Source organism: Lipophrys pholis (assembly GCF_963383615.2).
Source record: "Lipophrys pholis genome assembly, chromosome: 15".
Classification (NCBI taxonomy): Eukaryota; Metazoa; Chordata; class Actinopteri; order Blenniiformes; family Blenniidae; genus Lipophrys; species Lipophrys pholis.
This window is the reverse complement of record NC_137642.1, coordinates 16,326,225-16,339,728: the sequence shown is the minus strand read 5'-3', so window position 1 is coordinate 16,339,728 and position 13,504 is coordinate 16,326,225. Positions and strand designations below refer to the sequence as shown.

Here is a 13,504-nt window from a genome sequence, read left to right as displayed (position 1 = left end):
ACCTTTTAAAGAGCCAATGAAATGGTGAATGCGTGTTTGCTATAAACAAATCATGCTTTGGTAACTGGTACTATCTGTATGTGTGTTGTCTGCTGCATTCATCATATGTATAAAACATGAACTGGGTCTGTCGACAAGGTGACAGTTCAGGCAGGAAACAGGAAACCAACAACACGTCAACATACACCCATCTCACGACTGAACTGTGCATCTCTGCGTGTGTGACTGTTAAGGCTTTTGAGGAAAAACAAGATATGGTTATGTAACGACAACGCTTGAAAGGAGAAAATTAGGAAGATCGAAGGCATCCAGAGTGACACTCACACCTGCAGTGTTGCTTTGATGGAGTCAGTTTGTTTCGCTCCAGGGATCCGGGATGTTTCTGTCTGTAACCAAGTGTGCAACTGGGCTGGGATTCTTTCAAACAAAAAACTGAGCATATGAGAACCAGATAATTTAAAGATAAACTAACCTGGCACAACAATGGTCTTGTAAAACACATTATCGGTCGCTATCAGTCTGAAGATTTTTTATTTTTTTTCTTTGTTTTGTTTTTAATTTCTGCCTTAATGTGAGCAAACATACGCTTTTCTGAGTTGTACTGAAACCAGGGAGGTCAGTTTCTTAGAGCCGCTTCTCAACTCCTACAACTTGATTAAACCTGTCTCCACAATACCCACATATAACACATAAACTACTGGGCTGAAACTTGACCTAAGAAGCAAGTTGAAAAAGGAGTGTTTTATTGTTAAATTTTTTTTTGTTTTGTTTAGTGTAGATTATGGAAGCTTACTTGTTTTAAAGTTCAAACCCCCAACTGTGTCAGAAATGGTTTTAGATGTCAAAACCATCTGCAGAAAACCTTACTTATGCGTGCGGCTCGTCCTTCTGAGTTTTGGGCTCCGGGGTCTCTCTGTGTGGAGTTTGCATGTACTCTCTCTGTGTGTGGATTTTCCTCGGCTACTCCAGTTTCCTTCCACAAACCATGAATTGAGGTCTCCTGAAATTTGGTACGATTAATGTGTCTGTATGTTTATCTCTTGTGATACCTGTATGCTGGGATCAGCTCCAGCACCCCTGCTCCATCGCTAAGGTGGATTAAAGTGTTAAAAAGATGGACAGATGAGAATCCTTGCACGTTTTAGTCACATTGTGTAGATACTTAAACGTGTGCAGACATGATGTCCACAACCGGCTCATTCATTATGAATGAAGAGCTTTAATTCTCAATCTCAGCAGCTGCTTAAAGGAAACCACTCACTCCATCGTCATGTCGAACTCATTCTCGTATTGGACTTAAAGTATCTCAGGAGAAATCCTATTGTGCACCTCAATTCTTGATCATATGACCCTTGGTGGGCGTTGGCCTGTTTGCCTTTCTTTTACATCCTAAGGGATAACTAAAGGGGAAACTTCCCATCTCCTTCAACTGAGCCGCACATGTGGGAGCTCAGAACACAGCGGCCATCACAAAGCCGCTCGACAGCTGAGGGCTGTGAGGGCGAGCAGCTCCGCGGACTCGCCAAGAGCCACTGTTTGAGGCTGTGGTTGGCCCCTGTCAGTCCATTTGAACATCACAACAAACAGAAGGAGAGAAACAGATGAGATTGAAGACAAAACAAGTACTTTATGAATTCATACTCTTCATGCCGTCGAGGAAAGTTAGGAGTTCTCAATGATCTACTTACTACAAAGCACAGGTTCATGGTTGGATGAGTAATCCGAACTATTTTCTTTAAACAATACTGTACCACATGCCTGATGATGCTTGTCATCGCCAGCAGGACTGGTTTGTCTCTAATGATTATTCTTGTCTCACTTGAGGTTTTTTTTTTTTTTTTTTTGACATGCTGGGAAAAAAATACAATTCACTTCCTCCTGAGGTGTGTCTAAGGTAGAATACTCAAGAATATAAAGATGACACGATTTGGTTAGTTGGTTTCTTTCGTAGTATCAAAACTGTGAAACATGGTGAACATAGCTGCAGAGATTACCCCCGAGCAGAGAGCCTGCCAACATCCAGAAATAATCTTTTAATACTCTGTAATAGTGGCGGAAAAACAAATTGAGAGGTGACAATGAGACGTCTGACTGGAAGAATGCACCCCAGCCAGTCTGATAGATTGATTGTGCATTACCTCACAAACAATAGTTTACTTAATAGTTTTAATCGTGGGCGGAGTTATTTGTTCATGTGATGTTTGACCTTTGGGCATAATCTTTGGGTGTTTCTGTGTTCTCCTTCAGCATGTTCACACTTGTTTAGGTACACACTGTAGGATAGTAGCGTCTCCAGCATGCAGTGTAATTCACAAAATCTCACCGTCCCACAGGCCGAAGGTCACACGGGAAGTCTGACCCAGAGGGACGACACAACACTACTGACTGACGCCTCCGCCAGCCAGCACAGTCTGACGTCTCAGCCTCTGGTCCCAGACGTCCCGGTCATCACTGGAGTGGAGGAGAGCCGAGGTGCAGCCGCAGACCAGGAGGAGGACAAGGAGGAGCTCGAGTTTCCACACGACTTGCTGCCCAGCCTCGACTTCAGCAGCGAGCTCAACATCTGGGAGTCCTCACTTGGGTAAGTGGAGGGGTTATATACATAAACACATAGAAATGTGGTTACATCTCAACTTCCCAGTCGACTGACTTCCATGAGTTTCCTGGAGAATCAATACTATCGCTCCCCCATTACCTTTTACCCACACCCTGGTATGATTTAAATGTCTAGGATTTGCTTTCTGCACATTGTGACATTGTGTAGCAGATTTTTGTCCCATCATGCTTCCATTTGTGTGTTGGGTCAATTATATTAGTGTGACTACCATCTTTTCCTGATTTATGCCAATTATTAAGAGAAGTGCTACTAAGTCTAGCATAGTTTTTACTCATCGAACATTAAAAAAATAACTTGTATGGAAACAAATTTGTACAGTCTTTGAACTCTTGTTTCACTCAGAAATGTATTTGTACTTTTGTTTATTAGCAGTTGCAAAGAAACAGCCACACAGAGGCAGCAAAGTGACCAGCTGCAGTTTGGATTTCTTCATATGTGACTGAAGAAAATGAGCCTCATTATGGAGCTAAAGATTTAAAAGGTTTAACAGAAAAGGCTCCCACGTACAGTGAAACCAGTTCAATCTCGGGTTTTCTCATTATGTGAAGCTAAAATGTGACTTGATATAGCCGAGGAAAGAATGAAGGAATAAACCAGGCAAGGTCTTAGGTGACTGTTATTTAGATGACGAAGCAAACGTGTCTCATGTAAATAAATGAAGTCTGTCTTGTCAGTCCTCTCATCTGCGGCAACATACACTGATTAATGATTTAATGTTAGATTGTTGAGTAAAGATTGCATCTTAGAGACGGGTATATCAAGAACCTTCCTAAACAGGGCTATTTACTGACACGCCGTCAATCATTTAATCTACCCAGACAAGTTTGACCTCTCTGTATTCTTTATGCAAAATATGGTGAGACTGGAGGGTATCCCAGCATGCACTGGAATTTAATTAAAAGTGAGATCCTGATTGCTAATTGAAAGCTCCAGGCCTGGCTGATGTATTCAATGACAACAATAAGATAAGGTTTAGTTTATGGATGCATCAAAATTATGAGATGTGTCCACATAATTGCATGCACTGCAATGATTTGCCTTCTGATTCTTTGTAAATGATTATTAATTAATAACAATGTCATATTATAATTGTATCTTATGTATTACAGTATATTGATGTCCTCTCTATTGATTTGCCTTCATTCATGTCAATAATGGGAGACATTTCTAGTCATTATTCAGTCAAGGTGAGGGTTAATCTGATATTGATTTGCTGTGTGTGAAAATGTGTGTGTGCTTGTCTGCTCGTGTGTGTGGGTCTGTGTCAGCAGTCCTCAGAGTAGGTCAGGTGAAACTAAATGTGAGCAGGTGAACCCTCTGCTGGTGGGCCTGCAGCATCACATGGAAGTCAGTCAACAACCATCTGCCCTCAATACAAGGTACCGTCGAAGCTCAGAGTGATGAGGGGCAGCAGGCAGTGTGTGTGTGTGAGTGTGGTCGCCTGTAGATGGCATGATATAGAGTGGAGTCAAGAATCATGAAAGACGATAACTGGATGATCTAATATGTCGTACTGATCCTGGAGTGGGAGGAATTTTTCTGCTGTGGTGTTCCGGTTTAAATATACTTGCTTTGGCTTGTTGTAATTAGATTTGTCATGTGTTGGGAAAGTCATTTGTTTGTGTTCCTTTTAAATTGTGCTTGGTGTTCTGCGTTTGCCTGAGCTTGCGGTTTATTGCACTAATTTATCAGAGTGTTTAATGAGTTTTGACAGCGTTGACACATTGCAGCTATTTAATAATATTCACTGCTTGGTGTGAAAGTGTGAAATTATAAACTTTTATAAATACTGAACAAACATTTACTGGATATCATTTCATTACATAAGGTCATAATGCAATTGCAAAGAAGTTGCACTACAAAGTACTGTAAATACTTGTCTGCTGGAAACACCTGCTTTTTTCCACATGAGGTCAAGGCAGGCAACAGCTTGTTAGGTAGCAAAACCTGCTGTCTGCAGATAGTTACGTTTGTCGTGCCGCTCCTCTTTAGTTAAAGGGAGTGCCAAGCGAGGTGAGGAACACATTGTGAGGGGAGAGGTTGTGTTTGTGAAGTGGCAGAGCATTTAGGGAGCAGCCATGTGGGCCGGCATTAACCAATCAGTTGTTGTGAGGTGACTTCTGACTTCTATATACGTGGACAGAAATCATTATGTCAGAGTGGTTATTGAAAGAAAGATGTATAGATCAGGACATGCACAAAAAATGTCTATACCAGTTGATGCCAACGCAACTTCAAATAATGTTCTGTGATGCCTGCTAATGGCTTGGCAGTGACTCAGCAATTATATTTAAATGGCACTGTGCTTATCACACTGCTGAGTGATGTTAGCAGTTTGTTAGCGGTGTACTTTAGGAGTCGCTTGTCTGATTTTGAGTATTTTTCGGAAGTAGTATTCTTTTAAACACATGAGCGTATTTCCACCGAACATGATGAAAAGGCTGTAATTACTATATAATGTATTCTGTGGAGCTTTTAAATTTGTCTTTAACCATTATAATTGTTGACATAAAAATGAATTCCTGAAATGAATAACCAAAAATGTAATTACATTTCTCATGGCGGTGGAATAATTAGGATATTTTAGTAAACTTAAGTACTGTCCAGCAGTCAGTGATCCAAGATGTCTTTGGAAATCATCTATTTATTTCTAAGCTTTTATCACATTTCAAAAATCAAGGATTATAAAAGTGAATTTATACTATGTCTAACTATTTAAAAATTCATTACACTTGTTATAATTGTGGATCACTGCTTGGATACTAATGGCTGAATAAGCAGTTTGATGTGGATAAAGAAATCTGCATGTTCATGGGTTCTGATATGCAGACAGCTAAAGGTGTTTCTTATAAAAGAAAACGCAGCTGAGAACATTCCTCCTGTGTGGACTCGTGTGCTGTGTATATATAATATAGTGCTTGAGCATGGGCTTCCCCTTTGTCTGTCGGCGTGCCTGAAGGCATCGTGGAATGAGCAGCTGCCCGTCTGCCTCTTCCTAACGCTGTCGTCCTACCCTCGCCTCAGGCCCCAAGGCGGTGACCCACTTCTCACAGATGTCCAGTCTTCACCTCAACCTGCTGCCACATCGACCCTGGGCAGCCGACCCCTAACCCCTTCAAAATCTGTGTCCTTAGACCGGGAACTCCAGGAGGCCTTCCAGGAATGCGAAGAACAAATGGCGTCACTTGGCATATTCACTCCCAAGGAGTCCTACAGCAACATTAATGAGACTGTTAAAGATGTAGGGATAAGAACCAGGGAGGTGATGGTTAACAAGTCCTATGAGTCATCGTCATTGCCTCCAATCCTCATCCAGCCAGGACATAGCAACGAGGGCCATAGCAACAAGAGTACACATGGAAACAGTGAGGCAGCAAACAGTCAGAAGGAAACCGTTGTGTTTAGTTTCAGGAATTACATACTGGGCACTGAGAATCATGTCGGGACAGAAGAGACGGAGAGTGACATGAGAGCAAGTCAGTGTCTGGATCAATGTGGAAAGAGTGAGGCAGAAAAAGAAATAGAAACAGAGCAAAAGAACACAACACCCATGGATATGCAAATAGAAAAAGCATCAGATTCATTGAAAGAGCCCTTAAAACATGCTGTGCTCAGCGAGCAGGGAAACAATCCAAGAGAGGAACTTGTTGATGCTAATGTGGCGACTGAAGAAAGTGCCACTTTAGATTGCAATGCAGTTGTTAAGGTGAAAAGCAAAGCGGCAGTAATGGAGACGACAGACAGTAAAAAAGGAAATCAAAGCAATGAGTTCAGTATTAATAGGTGTAGTGTTGAAACCCAGGCAGATAATTCAGGTGAAGGAACATCCACGTGTAGCTCTCATTTAAAGAATAAAGATACATCTTTAGAGCTGCAGTTAGATGCACAGAGGGAAACCAACATGCACACAGAGGAAGGTCCAGCAGAATCGAAAATGGAGAAACAGATGGGTCCTGAAAGTGAGAAAAAGGCTGGGCAGAACAAAGAGGCAAAGAAAAAGAAACACAGAAAGAAAAAGAAGATGGAGAAGAGCACTGAACAGAAAGGAAAAGCTGTGGAACGGTTGAACAATGATGAGCAGGCCACGCCGTTCATAAATACAGGACATCACACTGATTCACCAACAACTGAATCAATGTCAGAAGTGATGTCGAGCTCCCTTCTATCATCCTGTTACAATGAGGAGAGTCATCTTACTGCCTTCCCCTGTTTGTCAAAATCATGCCAGGCTCTTTTACTGACATCTCATCAGGCAGATAACCACAACCCTCTGCAGGCCCCGAGTGGCTTAAATCATAGTTCCGGTGAAAGACTGCCGCCGGAGCAGCATGTAACCAAGGGTGAAACCACCAATCAAATTACACCCATGCCATGTGTACAAACTACAGCTTTTAGCCGGATTGGTACCAGTGATAAGAGATCAGATCCACAAACAGAAGAGGCTACAGTTACAGAAACAGAAATACTCACACAGAGCCCACTCTCAAACAGCCAAACTTGTGTGGGAGAGAGTTGCGTAGAAAGTGCCCTTGAACAGGCTTTAGTGCTGGGTACGGCGTTGCCACTGACAACACCCACGTTGCCAGAAGTGATAGAAAGCAGGGGAGAGGGAGAAAGCGTGAGGCATGATTCACTCGAGCGAGTAGCTACTGTAACGGTTGGAGATCGTGAGAAAGGAGGAGGGAATATATTGAAAGAAAGAGAAAAGTGCCTCAGCTCTGCAGATAGAGAGAAAGGCAAACTCCGGGACGGTCATCCTCCGCTCCCATTAATCTGTTCTCAAGGAAAATACTCACAGGCTTTCTCAGCCAAAGAGGGACAGGGTGCATTTGAGAAAAGCTGCAGCGGCGAAATGCCACACAACTCGGCAGAGACAGAAAGTAAAGGACGGAAAGAGACAACCATTCGCACTTCAGACGGAGAGATCTCGCCCACTGAAGAAGGAGACGCAGAAAAGGAGCCTATCAGGGCAGAAGTTGATATTGATACTTCCCCCCAGAGGCTGCTTGCTGGCCCTGATCGTCCAGATTACAGCGCTGCAGGAGTGGAGCGATCAGGAGAGAGAGGAGGAGCAGGAGAGGAGGTGGGAGAGAGAGAAGGGCTGTCGAGAGAGCACAGTTCCTTCAGCCAGACGGAAGGCTCTGCTGGTGGGGTGTCATCAGTCGCCACTGTTACGTGTCCGCCCATCGATGTTGCCGAGTCACAGCTGAGGAAACAGAGCTGGAGTGAGCAGATTGCCACCATCACAGAGAGCATCCGTACTGAGCAGGACTGTCTCTCTTATCCTGGTCAGGGACAGTGGAGTGCAGCAGTTTCGCCTCTCCCCACGGTCACTGCACAGAGCTCCCCCGATGAAGATGGAGGAATAACGGCTGATCTCAAACAGAATTTGGATGCGTTGTCTCTGGGACGTATTTGTGAAGAATCGCTGATCACAGAAGCAAACAACAGCCAAGTCCTCCCGTCATCGATCTTAATTAAGCCTTCGACTGCCTCGCAAGTCCCAGTCGAGAGACAAACAAGCAACAATCAACAGATTAGTTGCACTACTGAAGCAAGGACACCAGAAACAGAGTTCCACGTGGAAGCAACCATCCAGAGCAGCAGCGGTGACAATGTTATGTCCGGAGTGGGAGCCCATGTAAGTGAAAGAAGTAAAGTTATCCACAGAGTTCACTTTGCGGACAGTGTGAAGGAGGAGGACGGTTCCTCTGTAAATTTCAGAAACATGTCAGTGCCGGCCCTGGACTGTGCCTCTTTACCTCCTCTGACTGTTCATGAGAGTTTGCACTATCCTGTTGTTGAGGCAAGCTTCATTTTCCCTGAATTTCTAAGTTTGAAGAAGCATGAACTCTTCACAAATGCAGCTCCTGCAAATTATGAATCAGCAATACAGCCACCAGCTGACTTGCTAAAGCAAGAGAAATTTGCCAAGTTGGATGAAGGGGACGTGGGGACCGAGGACAAGGAGGAGAACATCATATTAAATCAGTCAGAAAATGATGCTTTGGAGATAAAAACTGCGAACAACCAGTTGGGAGCAAAGGCGTGCTCTGAACGGGCATCACATCTGACTGAGATGAATCAGACTGGTAATGATTTTTTACAAACAGCAGGAAGTGATACCTCGAAGGCTAATCGTCCGACAGTTGAACAGCAAACACAACAAGCAGAGATTGAAACCAGCAAGGAAACTCCATGTCTGCCTTTGTCAAATGTGAGGGAGATCAATGAGTTGCACTTTGAGTCTAAAGCCTCAGTTAAGACTGACCAGCCTCAGGAGTCATCGCTAATGAGTGACAAAAAAGAAGAGAATCAACTGGATCACTCCTCAAGTTTTGCGCTTCCAGCTGTTCCCTATAGTGATGCCTCCACTGAGCCACCTTTAGGACAGCTTTGTGTAGGTCCTGACCTTAAACTGAACCCTGAAGCTGTGAGCGTGAACTCCACATCCTCTCTGCAGACAAAGCCAAGTGATCTGTCTTCCTCCCAGTTTGTTGAAACTCATTCCAGTGGAGTAAATACTTCTAATGATGATACGGCAAGTGAACAAACAACTGACTCTGGTGTCACAATTGATAAAGTAGTGACCTCAGAAATGACAGCCACTGACCAGTCAATTCCTGTTATCGGGCAGCGTGTCAGTGATCCTGCTTTTCATCAGCACTCTCCTGACCCGATGCTGAGTCACTTGGAGTTCATTACTGACTGTCCTATCTCTCTTCCTGAACAGACTGGCAATGGTGGTGACATCACTAATATCTCTGGAGAAGTGGATAGAATTAAAAGCCAGAAAATTACAGAAATGTGTTTTGCCCACGAGCATGAGCCCAGTGTTGTCTGTAGTGAAGCAGTTAAGATTAGTCTGAAACTGGACGGTAGAAGTAATGTTTCGGAGGCTGTTCTTGGACTTCAGAATTCTCGTACTGAGAACTTAAATACTGCATTTTCACAATTTCACCCTCCTGGGGCGGTGGGTGGACCGGCAATGGATGAATCTGACAACGTCATGCCTCAAGCTCACACTGAGCTTGACCCCACTGGCAAAGAATCTGCTATTTGTAAGGAATCCATTAAGTCTGACACCATAAATGTCAGCGGCCCACTCAGCTCTGACATGAATACCAATGAGTTGTATGATAAAATTAAACAAGACAATCTGGAAGAAAAACAAATCACTGAAGATCAGACCTTTGTGCTGTTTGAAGATAAAGTGGAACAAGTTGAAGAGGCAACAATGACCGGAGCAGCAGAGAGCAGCACGTTGAAGACAGGAAAGATGGGTGCAGCATCACTACAGAGTAATGGACCAGATAAAGAAACTGTAGAGGAAATTGGAGCCCGGCAGCCGCCACATAAACATGAAGTACAAAACACTGAATTGCAATTAAGGGATTTAAAGAGGGAAGAGGAAAGGAACTGGGGTGTTGCAATTAAAAGTGAGACAGAAACTTCTTTGTCTCCAAGTCGACCTTCTGGCTCACGTGAGGCCATGCAAGCTGCTGAAGTAGTTTCTATTGGCGAACCTCAAACTGTCTGTGACCAGAGTTTGAACCAAACTCAGAAGGCAACACCAGATATGATTGTAGTTCTTGACCAATCCCAGTCTGTACCAGATTCAATCGTTGTTTTTCAGCAACAGGAGCCACAGCAGCAGCTGAAATCCAAACATTTCACAGAGGAATCATCAGGCGTCTGTTTGGAGGGGCGAGAAAAGACTGACAGTAAAAGTAGTGGAAGCGGCAGTGGCAATGAAGGAGTGGCAAGTTCAGAGAAAAGTGAGGGAGCAGAGGGATTTCCAGGGGTTGATAGAGTGTGTGTACCATCAGAGCTTGCAAGGGATTTTAAGGAGAATGAGAGGAATGCCTCAATTGTCAGTGAAATAGTTTTCTCTCAGGTAAGTGAGAAAAGACAAGAGATAGATGAGAATGCAGGCCTTGAGTTATGGGTTGCTAGGCCGGATACGGCTCTGATGCTAAACTCTTCGTTTGTGAGTGATCTGGGTGGTCGGGATCAGCAGGAAAGCAATTTGTCGGCTGCTTGTCAGGAGCCTGAGAAGTCGACAAACACTGTCATAACTGTTGGGTCTGCTTCACAAAATTGCAGTCCGCCAAAGACCAGCACAGATAGCCCTAAAATGTATACAAACGTCAGTCCGAGTGCAAACCAGGGTGTAAACATTAATCTGCTTGAACCTGCCGGGCAACCGGAGATTGATTTTAGTGCTGCCGTGACTGCGAAAAACTGCAGGCAAAGTGAGGAATGTGAAATTCACGATAGTGTACACAAACCTAATGAGCTACTGAGCTCCAATAAATTGTTAGTCACACAAGACAAAACACAGCTTCAAACACCCACAGCAGGCCCTGATGTTGAGGACGATAGAGGAGCATCAGACAAAGGGGAAGTGAGCAGGAAGGGGGATGAACAAAGAGAAATAAGGGAGATGGACCATGAAGCAGCAGAAAAGCAGGGGCTTGTAAATTTAACTGGGAGAGCTAAAGACAATGAGTCTGGATCAGTCAAAGTGTCAGACCACTTTCAAAGTGCTGTGTCACACAGCGGCACAGAGGCTCCTGCTTGTGACTCTGAAGGGAGTGCTACGCTTTGTAAGGTAGCGGGAAATGAAGGTGATGTAACTGATATAATGACTGCTGGTAATGTCGCAGTCCCTTCTGCCGTCTCGTCAAAGTGCCCCGAAGATTTCACATCGACTCCTCTTGCCACCACTTCTCAGTCAGAGGCCCCGTCAGTTGATGTTGTGGTAAACTCCATTGAAGAAACGTTACTTGGAAAAGTTCCTTCCTGCAGCCCTGTCAATACAGAAGAAACTGGTGTGTCAGAGAGTCCTGCTCCAGGAGCAGCTGACCAGGGACCAGATCCAAACTGGATAAAAGCTCTGAAAGAAGCTGCATCACATTCACAGAGTGAACAATTTCACGAAGCTGGTGATTCAAGGTAAACACAACTGCATGTGTGTGTTTGAAATTAGAAAGTGTTTTAAGAGCTGTACACAAGAGTTTATAGTATTAGAGGTATTTTAAATCTTAGTTGTCACAGGTCATGATGGATATCTTTAAATGAGTGAGACAAAGTATATATTGGCTTGATGTCACATATTGTAGCTGCTTAATTAGGTTCCAATTAGAAAGCACTGAAATATTGAGGGAATACAAAAAATAATAACAAATTGGGCAGATGGGTAATTATTTTATTCTTATTTCCTAGAGGTGTAAATCTTTGATTCTCAGCCTGTTAGAGTAGACTCCTGCAATTGTCAGTTAACAAAGTATTCGAGTAACGCAGTTGTCAGCTTGTTTGGAGACGCAATGTGGAGAGCAGTTTGATTATGAATATGAATAAGGAGGTAAACACAGAGCTCATTTGTATTGACCAGTTCGGATCAGATGACTGCCTGTGGAAATCTAATGGAAGTAATGTAGCTCTTTATATTCAAAGGGTGACCTCAGCTGTGACATCGTCTCTGGTCCCCAGGGCAAGAATGAACCCTTTCTTACAAAGAAAACCCGCCACACTGTCCAACACAATACATCAACACACATTTAGCTATAGTACTTATACGCGTGCGCGCACACACACACACAACATGAATGTGCACAGTTGCTATTTGTCAGTCATTCCTTGAACATGTGCTGTAAACAAAACAACAAGTCCTCCAACCCCCTCTTTTCATATTGTGTTTTTCAGACCCCTCCCATCCCTGGACTCTCCACAACAAGAGTTTCTTACTCCGACTGAGGAGATAGCTGCTCCTCAGAGACCAGAGGAGATCCCACCGTCACCCCCGGAGCCGGTAGTAAATATCCCAGCACTAAATATTGTGACCAAGCCGGTGGACTTTCCTGAACCTCTGAAGAAGTCAGCAGATCTACTAACGGAACTTCACAAACCGGCGCAAGACATAAAAGAAGAGTCTCCAGAACAAACAAAACAAGACAAGCTACCAGAACCCGTCAAGAAAGAAGAAGAACCAGAAGACATTCCTGAAGTATTGATAAATCGAGCAGCTTCTACAGAAGAAGAAGCCCAGTTCGAAGTGTTAGAACCTGCAAGCAGTGCAGAGAAGATCCCAACAAAGAATGAAGTAGAGCCAACAAAGGATGAGGAACCACAACCGGAACCTGAAAACACGACAACAGAGACCTTACAGCCAGATGAGAAGCTGGTGATAAAAACCAGAGAGATCCCTTCTGTGGAGCATTTTACAGCCGCAGCTGAGCAAACTACTGTGACCAACACAGTCCAGGGTCCTGCTGCAGAGCTACAGGACAGTGGGTGAGTGCCTTTGTAAAAACACAGAACTAACATCAATTACACAGTGTTTCTTTTCAAAATGTTGTGGCAGGTCACTTCTCGCTGCTTGTTATAAGACTTTGGTTAAGAAGTGATGACTCGACTTTTCAGTGAAAGCCTGTTTTAACAGTTGGCTCAAGTCATGTAGCCCTGGAAAGCTGGTCTCACCAAATGTTAAAGTTCATTCAACAAAACTTTGTTCTATTAAATCAAGAGGAATCTCCACCAGAAAACGACTGAATAGAAAGATCTCTTTGCGGCTTTGAAAACCTAATAATATTTGGTAAATGCCATTGCTTTTTCTTCACTTTGATGTACCAAAGACATGACATTGGATAGGATTTATTTGTAAGACAGATGATTTCAAGGGAACATGTCCTTGACAGCTCAGAAGCTCACTCCCTCTGCCTTTCACACCTTTGAAATGGATTTCCATGTGCTCTGAAAGTCCCTTTGGTGGCTTTTATTTAAGCTTTCAGACCCTTGGAGAACATTTGGTAGGTTGTTCCTGTCAAGTGGGTTCACAGTGTCTGATTTGATGAATGAGTCTCGCAGAATTTTGGACGAGCTGCA

General features: G+C 43.7%; 1 protein-coding gene across 2 annotated transcripts in view; it reads left to right on the top strand.

Annotated features, from left to right (window-relative positions):
- The window catches only part of tacc2 (transforming, acidic coiled-coil containing protein 2), a 48,174-nt gene that overhangs the window by 5,949 nt on the left and 28,721 nt on the right, over positions 1–13,504 (top strand). For both annotated transcript variants that reach the window (XM_080481286.1, XM_080481285.1), the window contains exons 2-3: positions 2,334–2,581; positions 12,326–12,913. In XM_080481286.1, the coding sequence (XP_080337412.1) occupies positions 2,334–2,581; positions 12,326–12,913 (836 nt within the window). The remainder of the gene's footprint in view (positions 1–2,333; positions 2,582–12,325; positions 12,914–13,504) is intronic.